The sequence below is a fragment of the Eretmochelys imbricata genome, chromosome 8 (assembly GCF_965152235.1).
Source record: "Eretmochelys imbricata isolate rEreImb1 chromosome 8, rEreImb1.hap1, whole genome shotgun sequence".
NCBI classification, from domain to species: Eukaryota; Metazoa; Chordata; order Testudines; family Cheloniidae; genus Eretmochelys; species Eretmochelys imbricata.
Window position 1 is genome coordinate 7,771,962 of NC_135579.1, and position 12,502 is coordinate 7,784,463.

Consider the following 12,502-nt stretch of genomic DNA (forward strand, 5'->3'; position numbering starts at 1 on the left):
ATAGTATTAAGTAATTTTTCTTGAACTCTCAGATGGCAACAAAATCCCAAGTGACATGTGCATGAGCAGATCTTACCTGCTTTCTTCCCATCAAGTTTTCCCCGTTGGCCCTAGCTAAACGTATTTATTGCTTCCCGTTTACCAGGTTTAACATGTATATTTAAATACAGGAGGCAGGACCTGGTGTGGCTTAAGGTTTCAACTATTTTCTGAAGGTGAAAACGTTGCTGCTGGTGTGTGGTTGCTGGCTATACCAGCTGAGTTATGATTTCACATGATAGGTTGAAGGTATCTGCAAGGCATTGTTGTCTCGCAGAACAGAACAAGTCAAAAATTGTAGGTCCTTGGTATGAGATTAGTTCTTATCACATTCCTGTAAGGCACATTTCACTAAATGGCAATGTGGGCTGGATTTGAATCTGCAACACAGATGACAGAATTCAGGGGTTAATGTCTCAATTGTCTTACATGAGCAATCTTTATTCACTAGAATAGTACTAATGAAGTCAATGGAATGACTCAGGTAAGTAAGTATTTTGTGTGTAAGTAAGGTTTTCAGGATCAGGCTTCTTTTGTTTAGCCTTATTTACAAACAAACAAAATCAGTTTCATTATGTTAATTTGCTTGTGGGCAGTAAAGAAAATGGGTCAAATTCATCCTTTGTGTAACTCTCCTGGCTGATTTAAATACAATAAAATTGACTATATGAACAGACAAAAACAGACCAAATCATTTAAAAATCTGATTACTATTGGTCTACAGCTTGGCAAACAACTTGTGGTTATAACCTTCTAGTTTCAAGTCCTTTAAAAATTATGTTGTTTTTCCAGGCAATAGCTTCCCTTTGCCATGTTCATCCATCATTGATTTACTCTCAGTAGACATTAGATGCCATTTCCTTAACTAAGATTAAATGCCTTTGCTAAAATGACAGCAAATGTGCACTGCAAAGCCACATTGATCAGGACATATTTGCATATTAAAATGTTCATAAAACTCTGCCAAGCATACCTGCAGGGACTTCAGTGGCTACATATAATAACTGGCCTGCTCGCTTGCCATAGAATGGTTATTTTATTAACTTACATATTCTTAGAACCCACTAAATCAGTGGTTCTCAAACTTTTGTACTTTCATATAGCAAGCCTTTGAGTGTGACCCCCTTATAAATTAAAAACACCTTTTTATATATTTAACACCATTATAAATGCTGGAGGCAAAGCGGGGTTTGGGGTGGAGGCTGACAGCTCACGACCGCTCATGTAATAACCTTGCGACCCACTGAGGGGTCCCCACCCCCACTTTGAGAACCCCTGCACTAAATCATCTGAATGTTCCTATTGTGTCTTCATTATCCTTGCTATCCAAGGGCTTGTCTCCAAACAGTATTGGCATAGCTTACGATATAAGCACCTTTTATACCAGTATAACTGTGTCCATAGGGGTCTGTATCACTTTAACAATATCAGTTTATAAATTGATATAGTTAAAGCAGTTTCACCAGCATTCCAACAGCCACTATAATCACTAGCTCTTACAAGCAAAGAGGGGTTTCATCTACTCTTGACATGTACAGGCAACTCTCACTAGTATCAGTGGAAATAGTATATATATATCAAACAACAAACAAACCCATTAGTTAAAGTGTGAAGACCTTTCATACTCCATTGCTGCTTTTCCACTGTGTGACTAAGGCCTTGTCTACACTGGGTTTTTAACCACTAGTGCAAATCTTTTAGTGTAGCTGTTATTTTCATTGATGCAATGCTATTTGCAAATGGAATCAGGTAAATTTTGAACTAGGGTAAACTGCACCAGCCCAAAACACACTGCCTCAGTCATGTCTACACAAAGGTGTTTGGCTAGAAATGCAGAGCAGACAAGGCCTCAGTAAGGACTATGGAATGGTAGTTATATCACGGTGTAAACAAGCACATCACAGAGTACCTATTGAGGAAGCAGTAGTTTAGAAATAGGAAAGCTCCATTTACACAGAAATATCTTGGTAAAAGTCAATGTTGGGAAAGGAAATATGGGGGGGAAACCAGTACATCACCATCTCAGAAAATGTTAATCAAATATCGTCTTTGAGAATCTGTCCAAGTGTAGCAATGCTCCCATGATGAACATTTCATGACCATATCATGTACCTTGGGGGAATTGCTGTGACTGAGCTCCAGCCTCTTGTGACATAATTCCAACTCCAGTTAGGGAACAACTATAATCCAGTGCAGAATGTCATGAATCAGTGCGGATATTCCATCATGCTCTGTAACAGAGACTGCCAATCTAATCCCCTCCATTTTGTTGTCACAAACTGCCTTTTAAAATCCTTGGCATATTTATTTATAATGATTTAGTTAGTCTTTCTGTAATAAAAGATATTTCTGGTGTGCAGGGCCTTTGTCAATGACAGTCTGTTTTGTTCTGCACTGCTTCAGCATATTTTCAATTTCATACCAAGTTCAATGAGCTATGGAGACAGCTAGAGAAAGCACTCAGAAATGTGCTTTGGATGATAAGGGTGACATATTGTGTGGGTGGGAGGGGTGATAAATTAGGTTATGACACAGAGGGTTTAATCCTACTTCTCTGGAATATTTAGTGTTTCCTGGGATGGAAAATAACATTACAAATTGAGAACTAGAAAGAAATGAGAACATTAGACTTGAGAACTAAACCTGTTGGAAAACACAGGATTGAACCCTTCTGTATTGTGCTGCCTTTATTGCACATTGTTCCTCCATTTCCGTTTCCTCTCCTTCATCCCACTAGAGACAAATGTGTGTGTAGCACCAGTGCTTTGTGAATATAAATCTAAAGAAGGACCAGAAAGAGCTACACAATTCAGATGTGAAATCTGTATTTTGATACCCCCTTTCTCTGACAAAGTTTGGGGCTGCCTGGATCCAGGGTTTTGGTTTGGCCCATTACAGAGGTGGGGATCAGCTGCAAAACTCACCTTTAGATCTGGATTTAGATTCCAAATCCCTTAAGGGTTGGGAATGTTTGATTATGAGGTTTTAGTTGAAAGCAGCCTCTATACAAGAGAGCTCACAGGCATTCTCTCTTTCTCGCCCTCAGACCCCGTCCATCACGCCATAGGCACCCAGTATAGTTAGGCAGCGCAAGCCCACCTCTTAACTTCCGTTTCCGAAATAGAATAGTGACTCCACAAATACCACGCACTCTCTTCTCTCCCTGCGGTGCTCAAAGCCATGGTGGAAACAGCAGGTGGCGCTGCTGGCTTGGCTGAGCCCAGTGCAGGACATCCGGACACATCGCGTCCATTCCATTGCATTTTGTGTCTTCAATCAAACTTTAGAAATAGCAGGAGGAGGAAAAATCCAGCTGGTTTTTGTGCTGCTTCTTCTTTCAGATTAACATAGAATGCAACCAATGTTAATGCAGTGTTTTTTATTTTAATGTTTCTTCTTTGACTTCTGCTAGCAGGTACAAGCCACTGTGAGGCTATCAAGTGTATACTAATGATATACACAGAGAAGATGAAACAATGGGTGTTACCATACACACTGTAACCAGAGTGATCAGGAAAGGTGAAAAGAAAAGGAGTACTTGTGGCACCTTAGAGACTAACCAATTTATTTGAGCATGAGCTTTCGTGAGCTACAGCTCACTTCATCAGATGCATACCGTGGAAACTGCAGCAGACTTTATATATACACAGAGAATATGAAACAATACCTCCTCCCACCCCACTGTCCTGCTGGTAATAGCTTATCTAAAGTAATCATCAGGTTAGGCCATTTCCAGCACAAATCCAGGTTTTCTCACCCTCCACCCCCCCACACAAATTCACTCTCCTGCTGGTGATAGCCCATCCAAAGTGACAACTCTTTACACAATGTGCATGATAATCAAGTTAGGCCATTTCCTGCACAAATCCAGGTTCTCTCACTCCCTCACCCCCCTCCAAAAACCCACCCCCATACACACACAAACTCACTCTCCTGCTGGTAATAGCTCATCCAAACTGACCACTCTCCAAGTTTAAATCCAAGTTAAACCAGAACATCTGGGGGGGGGGGTAGGAAAAAACAAGAGGAAATAGGCTACCTTGCATAATGACTTAGCCACTCCCAGTCTCTATTTAAGCCTAAATTAATAGTATCCAATTTGCAAATGAATTCCAATTCAGCAGTTTCTCGCTGGAGTCTGGATTTGAAGTTTTTTTGTTTTAAGATAGTGACCTTCATGTCTGTGATTGCGTGACCAGAGAGATTGAAGTGTTCTCCGACTGGTTTATGAATGTTATAATTCTTGACATCTGATTTGTGTCCATTTATTCTTTTACGTAGAGACTGTCCAGTTTGACCAATGTACATGGCAGAGGGGCATTGCTGGCACATGATGGCATAAATCACATTGGTGGATGTGCAGGTGAACGAGCCTCTGCTAGTGTGGCTGATGTTATTAGGCCCTGTGATGGTGTCCCCTGAATAGATATGTGGGCACAATTGGCAACGGGCTTTGTTGCAAGGATAAGTTCCTGGGTTAGTGGTTCTGTTGTGTGGTATGTGGTTGTTGGTGAGTATTTGCTTCAGGTTGCGGGGTTGTCTGTAGGCAAGGACTGGCCTGTCTCCCAAGATTTGTGAGAGTGTTGGGTCATCCTTTAGGATAGGTTGTAGAACCTTAATAATGCGTTGGAGGGGTTTTAGTTGGGGGCTGAAGGTGATGGCTACTATTACCAGCAAAGGGGGGGGGGGGCTTTTGTAGTGATAATCAAAGTGGGCCATTTCCAGCAGTTGACAAGAGCTCAAATAAATTGGTTAGTCTCTAAGGTGCTACAAGTCCTCCTTTTCTTTTTGCGGATACAGACTTAGGGTATGTCTACACTACGGAATAAGGTCGAATTTATAGAAGTCGGTTTTTTAGAAATCGGTTTTATATATTCGAGTGTGTGTGTCCCCACAGAAAATGCTCTAAGTGCATTAACTCAGCGGAGTTAATGCATTAACTCGGCTGCTACCCTGAAACCTGTGACACGGTATTTTGTCTATTATAGTGCTGCCTGCTACTGGCATTACTCCAGCTAAAATGTATGTCTGTGTTTGTATTATAAACATTTCCCTCTCCAACTCCTACAATGACGTTTTAAATTTTGTCACGTAAAATGTTTTCCCAAAACTTTTAAGAACAATAATCCCCCTCACGCTGAAAGCTTCTCTATCAAGGACACATTTTCACAGATGAATTGAGACGGCAATTTAACGTAGATGATTCAGTCTTTTCCGTTATACAGTGGGGCTGAAAAAATCTGTAGGATATAATCCTGTTTTTCCCCCCAACATGTAGCATGTTTTAGTTGCCACAAAAGTGAGTATGCCTTCGCGTTCTCTAATGAAAAGTAAGGAAACACTTTTGAATATAATATCCCCAGCATCTGTGCAGCTTCACACGCTGAAAACTACATCGATGTTAAAGCTGACACCAAGTAAAAATATTGACATTATGAATATACTAATAAAGATGAAGAATGAGGCACAATAAAATGATTTAAGGCAGTAATTAAGATGCTTGCAATTTAGATTTATGGTTTGTTTACCCGCTAGCTGTGAATGTATTTGCTTTCATTGTTTTGGGTGTTTCATAATTTTCCTTTTTATATTTACATTTAAAAGTGTTAAAAGGCTATTGCAGAATGAATCTAATTTCACACAGCTATTTAAAAACCACTATTACATAAATCATCAGAAGGAAAAACAAACAGGACGGCGATTAATGAATAAGAGTTAGCAGTATTATCCAATGTTTCATTATTTAATACAAGGAATCATATTTAGAATTAATCGTAAAAGAGTGAGAGAGAAAATACCCAAAATGGGATTATTGCAGGGAAGCTCCCGGTTGCATATGGGAGAAGACGTTGTGTATTTAATATTATTCTTGTTTTAATTATTCAGACACTGAAGTCCCCAAAGCCTGTCGCCTGCCCTCATTCATTCACCTGCCTTGCTGTGATTCGGTATCGCAACGGGCAAGGGCTTTGCCAGCCTTTTGTAGGGCAGGGTTAGAAGTTACCATCCTGCTGTTTATTGTGTCTTAGTAACACGTACACATACATCTGCGCGTGGATTTCCGTGCACACTTACACACACACCCCCCCACCCCATGCACACGCTTGCCCCCGCACGCACGAGCCCAGCAGCTTGCACAAGCCCAGGGCCCCGTTGACACGGGCACGCCCGGGCACACTCACGAGCCCCTGCCTGCGCGTGCACACGTGAACACGCCGCCCCCTGTTCACGGCAAGGCGCGCGGCGCCCTTGCACACGCACATTGCCCCTTCCCCCCAACCTCCCTTGCACGTCCGCCCGGCCGCCGCATGTGCGCGGCTCCTTTAACTCGGTGCCATCCCCGCCCCTCCCCCTCCCCGGCGGCAGCCCCCTCCCTGCTCCGGGGACCGCGAGCCGCAGCCCCATCCCGCTGGAGCCGGCGGCCCGGCCGGGCGCGGCCAGTGCATGAGGGCAGCGGGCGGCGGCGAGTCCCTCCCGCCCACCGCGGCGGCCCCCCCCTCCGCTCCTCGCCGGGGCCGGGGCCCGGGAGGCTGAGGCCGCGCCGCGCAGCGCCCGGGACATGCGGCCTCCCCCGCCGCCGCGGAGGAGGAGATGAGGCTCCGCCATGGCACCTTCCTCACCCTGCTGCTCGGCTGCCTCTGCGCCCTGCTCTCGCTCTCCTGGTACGGGGCCTTCAGCGGGCACAAAGGTAAGGGGCGGCCGGAGCCCGCGGGCTGCCTCCCGGCCGGGCATCGCCAGGGACCGACCCCTCCCCGTCTCCCGGAGGGGTCCCTCCCGCGGCGCCCCTCGCCTTGCACCTCGCAGACCCTGACCCGGAGCTGAGCCCTCTCCCCGCCACTCTCTGGGCACCCAGCCTGGGGACCCTCCCCAGTCTCCTGGGGACCTGCCCCTCCAGCCCGGCACCCAAAGTCTCCCCCAACCCCTCCCACTCCTCCTCCTAAAGCAGCCAGCCCCTTGCAAGCCCCCTTCTGCAGTAAAGGGGTGGCTAAGGATCTCTTCCGTCCCCCTGACCACCTCCTCTGGAGTAAGGGCTGTCGAGTATTCCCTTCCCCCAGGGTATGCCTCCTAGATCCCTCTCCCAGGACTGGGGGTATGGGGCAGGCTGAAAGGCGAGAGGGACCTGGACACTCACTGGAGCTGCCAGCCTTCCTTTTCCCCCTCTGTGTTTAGCTGTGCCTGTCCTCTTCTTTCTGCTGCAGAATATGAAGTTCCCTCTCCGCCCTCCTCGGGGGTACCCGTGCATCCCCTGGAATACAGTGCTGTGTACATACGCACTCCAGGGTGCATTCCTCTAGGGTTTCAGCCTGAAGTTTATTCTCCGTTTGCAACCAATTCCACAGCCCAAAGTCGAGCTCTAAAGGTGCATCCCACGGGCTAGTGCTTCCCAACCAATGATAATTCAAGCTTTTTAAACTGGGTACCCTAGGTCGGTGGTTCTCAACCAGGGGTCCAGGGGCTGTGAGCTGGTTTCGGCATTACACTTGCTGGGGCCCAGGGCCGAAAGACAAAGCCCTACCACATGGGGCTGAAGCCCGAGGCCTCGAGCCCCGCCAGCCGGGGCTGACGCTGAAGCCTGAGCAACCTAGCTTTGCGGGGGCCCCTGTGGTGGGGGCCCCTGGGCAATTGCCCTGATTACTGCTCTCCAACACGGGCCCTGGGTTTTATATGCAGAAAAACAGCTGTGGCACAGGGGGGCCGTGGAGTTTTTAAATAGCATATTGGGGGGGCCTCGGAAAGAAAAAAGTTGAGAACCCCTGCTCTAGGTTCCCTTTCCTCCCCACCTTAGTGAGGAGTCTCTGAACTAGACCCTTGTTCTTCCCGACTGTGAACTTCTCATTGTTTATGTGTGCTCTGGACCTGTAAGGATAAGACGGATGTTTGGAGTCGCAAAAGCTCCTGTGTGGGGTTGGATCCCACGTGCTGAATGACAAGCAGTAGTTAATGCTTGGTACAGCCAAGTTTTTAATCTGGTAAACTGATAGCTTCCTGAACTCGCTGGGAACCCGTTATCATAGGCTGTACTTAATTCTCTCGTTCCTGAGTAGCCTTGGCTAGAGACTGGATTTTCCTTTGCCTTGCTACCTTGTCATCATCCTGGGCTGCTTTATTTCTCCTGTAGCTGAGTTCTGAGTGTGTCCCATCTGTGGGTTGGCTGGTCTGGGGATTTCTTTTTCGTTGTAGCATGTAAGTATTTTTCAGTCCTGGCTCACCCCTCGTTCAAACATCTCTGCTCCCCATCATGGCCACAATTCACTGGCTGAGGAAAGTGGATGCAGAGCTCTGTGGAGCTGATTTGATGAGAGGAGTCTTTGCAGAGTGATGTAAAGCAAAAGCCTGTTGGTCAGGATATGGATGAACAAAATGAAGACATCTTTACCAAGGCGCTCTGTACTCTGTGGCAAGCGTGACCTATATTCTGTGGCAAGGCCCTTGAGTTCTACAGCACTCCGGTGCTGCAGACTGTAGATACTGCAGCAGCTGCCGAACATTTTAAAAAGGAGTTTTGTATTGAATTAAATATGAAAATGAATAATAGAACCAGTACAGTAATCCCTGTGTTATTTAATATGATATCAAATTAAATTTATTTTACACTTCCCTTAAATATTTAATTTTCAAGTGTGCTGAAATTTGCATTGAGAACATGTAACTGTATTGTTTAAATGATTGGGGGCGGGGGGGAAGCTGGAGACTTTGGAAATGGAAAAGAGACATCTGGAGCTTTTGGCATGTGAAAAGGTGCGGGAAGCAGTTTGGGATAAGCTCACTAGCTGAATGTTGGTTAAAATGATCAGCAGTGAAACAGTTAACAGCATTAGACACTTACATTGTCATCACTAGGTTTCAAAATTAACAGCGTATTCACTTTCTCTTTGAACACATATTTCAGATTGTTTTAAAATCCAGTCAGGCAATACATTGTAGATTTACAGCTCCAGTCAAATGTAGAATATTTTCTTAAGTGTGAGGGCTAGAAATATAACTTAAAAAAATTAAAGTTTAGCTGATGGAGCACAATTCTGAAGAGTACACAGGGCCCTGCTTTTAAGTTAGATTCCATTTACCAGAGGCACCCCCCTCTGCCTGTGGTCACGTATATACATGTATATGAGAGATTCTCCTGTGAAGCTTGGCCTTACTTTTTTCTAACAACGTAATAGCCACCTTTCCCCAGCCTGTCAGTCACAGCTTCAAAGTCCTGTTTTTTAGTTGGTTAGTGAAAAATTACTGTAGTTACTTCTCGATTGCAGCTGTCTATCTCTGGTTTGAGTTAGCTAGTGGGTACTGCATCTTCCACACTCAGCTGGCCCTTCGTTCAGTTAGTGACTCTACTCATTTCTAAATTTTGCTCTTCTAAAAGTCCTTAAGTCTGCACTACCCATCTGTCTAATGTAATGGTTGCTCTGGTCCCTCTCATCCTCCATTTAAACAATGATTCTTTTTTATTGTTGTAAAATTGATTTTAGCTTTTTATGAAACATTATTTGGTTTTCCCGCATTACTCATCAACTAAAAGGTTCTGCTAACTATGTTTCTAGCATGGTTTAAATCCCATTATAGCGACCTCCCTACAGAGCTCCAGATAGCAAGATTGTTGAGAATGATTTTAGGGCAGAAGTGTCTATAACTGTGTCATTGGCTGAATATTACTTTTGAGATTTCCCCTCTAAAAATGCATGACCTGTTTTGTTATGTTCTTTCAGTCAAAAATGCCAAACCCTGGGGTAACTTCCCCATATGTATATGTACAGGAATGCTCTGGAAAACTGCTTTCCTGTGATGGACACAGACATTGTTCATTATTTTAAAAAGAACCTCAAACACCTCACTGTATGAGCAGAATGGCAAATTAGTAACTGGAGTTTCCTGAAGTGTGGCTGCCCTGTTTAAAGGAGCAGGTGTTTTCTGCAATATTTCCTTAGAAATAGAATTCTAACCTTTCATTTAAGGATGATATGCATTGTGGCATGTTAAAAGGATGCCTGCTTTTTCTCTCCTTCCCAGTCCTTTATAAGGTGCCAAACTGATCACACAAGAGACTTAAATAAAAGTACAGTGGAACCTCAGAGTTATGAACACCAGAGTTATGAACTGACCAGTCAGCCACACACCTGATTTGGAACCAGAAGTACACAATCAGGCAGCAGCAGAGACCAAACAAACAAACAAAAGCAAATACACTACAGTACTGTGTGAAACGTAAACTACTTAAAAAAAAAAAAAAAAAAAGGGAAAGCAGCATTTTTCTTCTGCATAGTAAAGTTTCAAAGCTGTATTAAGTCCGAGTTCAGTTGTTGAAAGAACAACCGCAGCATTTTGTTCAGAGTTATGAACAACCTCCATTCCTGAGGTGTTCATAACTTTGAGGTTCTACTGTATCCCCATTGTATCTCAGTGCTGTTTTGGAACAACCATCTCTAGCGACCTGTTCATGCTCAAGCTATAGCTGTGATTTTGTTACTCAGTAGTGTCATGGCCACCAACTGATTACATGTAATAGGGTTCAGTGTGTGTCTATTCAGCAGCTTTCCTGCTATTGTAATGGCATTTGTGTGTCCACACTTAGCTGGGACCAGGGCCAACGATAGGGCAAAGGGGCCAGGCAGGTGCCATAGCCATCCCCCTCGAAACCCTCCACCTCAGCAGCCCGCTCAGTGCCTTGAGCTCATCACCTGGAAGTCCTGCCCCAGTCACCCACCCAGCACCCCGATGCACTTCACAGGCACCCCCTGCCTGGGAATGCCTGGCGTCCAGCTCCTCCTCGCTGTCTGCTTCCCAGTTGGACAGGGTGGTGCCAGGTGCCCTGCGGGTGGGAGTGGGCCTTCCCGGGGTGGAGTCATGACTCAAGCTGTTGGGGGGTGGCCAAACTTTTAAATTGTGCCTCCCCACTATCAATGTACACGGTTTGGGAGGGGGTGTTGCCTCCCCAAACTGCACTTATGGTTGTGCCAGCAGACCACCCGGGACTGTGTCACAGCCCATCTTTGGGCCACAGCCCACAGTTTGGGAACCTCTGCCCTAGTGTATAATGAAAGAAGCATTTATGGTGATCTCTTAGGGGCATCCTGTCATACTCTCCTGGAGGAGAGAATGGTCATGCAGTTTTGGACTGGGGTTGCATGCCCAATGTGTGCCCGCAAATTCTCTATGCAAGACTAAATTCTAACTTCTATATTACTTTTACTGTTATGATGAACGGAAATTACTTTCTGATCTAGTGCTTGTAGCGTTGTCTAGCACCCTCTTTTGAGGCTTTTGTGGTATTTTAGAAACTGAAAGTTTGGACATATCCACAGAGTGCTTTCCCAGCAATAAGTGCCCATCTTTTACAGCGCCACGTATGGTGGGAGTCACTTCTCCTATGTGAACTTTGAAAATGTATTTTGAAAATAAAGTTAAGAAATCCATGTAAAGAATTACCATTCGCATACTGCATTAGTATTCCCACTTCTTTGCTGAATAAGGGATCTTTATTCTAACATCCCCCCCACCCCCTCAGTGTTAACTAGGGCTAAATCCTAGAATAACAGAAGTGTCAGGTTGTTTGATGGGAAGAGGAATATGATTTAGGTCACTTCCTGATAGTTCCAATAATGATCATTATTTCAGTTAATAGGTAAAGCATGGACAATGGCAGTAAGCCTTCAGATGAGGTGTGTGAGGAACCAAAACTCCGCTTTAGAAGGATAGTGTAATTGAAAATCTGTTGGATGATTTTAATAGATTTTCCTCCAGCAGCTTGTTGGTCCACTTTGTTAAAGCTGGAACTCCTGCCTGTTGCTGAAGTTTCTTTCTTGAGGAGTGGCTGTAGAACATCACTTATATCGATGACGCAATTAGGAAAAATAGTGTAAAGCTGCATGGAGTATTTAATTCCTGATCCTGACTTTCAAGAGCCAGTCAAGGATCCTGTGGGGAAGAGACCTCAATACTGATGCAAAAATATTAATAACATTATTATAAATTTTTAAAGTTGTTATAAACTTGTTTGCTGCTTTACTGAATATTAAGGTATAGGTACAAGAGTATTATACAGTAGAACACCAGAGTTATGAACTGACCAGTCAACCACACACCTCATTTGGAACCATAAGCACGCAATCATGTAGCAGAGACAAAAAAACCGAAACAAAGCAAATAACTGTACAGTATTGTTAAACGTAAACTACTTTAAAAAAAAGGGAAAGTTTAAAAAAAGATTTGACAAGGTAAATAAGGTAAATGTTTCTGTGCATGTTTAATTTAAATTAAGATGGTTAAAAACAGCATTTTTCTTCTGCATAGTAAAGTTTCAAAGCTGTATTAAATCAGTTGTAGTTGTAAGCTTTTGAAAGAACAACCATAATGTTTTGTTCAGAGTTACGAACATTTCAGCATTATGAAGAACCTCCATTCCCAAAGTGCTCATAACTCTGAGGTTCTACTGTAGCTAGAATGTTTAGAAATATAAAATTGCACATTT

The 12,502-nt window shown here is 44.2% G+C and overlaps 1 protein-coding gene across 1 annotated transcript in view; it reads left to right on the plus strand.

Moving 5' to 3' along the window:
• The first annotated feature begins 6,598 nt into the window (after positions 1-6,598).
• MGAT4B (alpha-1,3-mannosyl-glycoprotein 4-beta-N-acetylglucosaminyltransferase B) overlaps positions 6,599-12,502 on the plus strand; it is a 91,871-nt gene continuing 85,967 nt past the window's right edge. Inside the window, exon 1 of the mRNA XM_077824465.1 lies at positions 6,599-6,727. Coding sequence (XP_077680591.1) covers positions 6,631-6,727 — 97 coding nt within the window. The 5' untranslated portion in view covers positions 6,599-6,630. The remainder of the gene's footprint in view (positions 6,728-12,502) is intronic.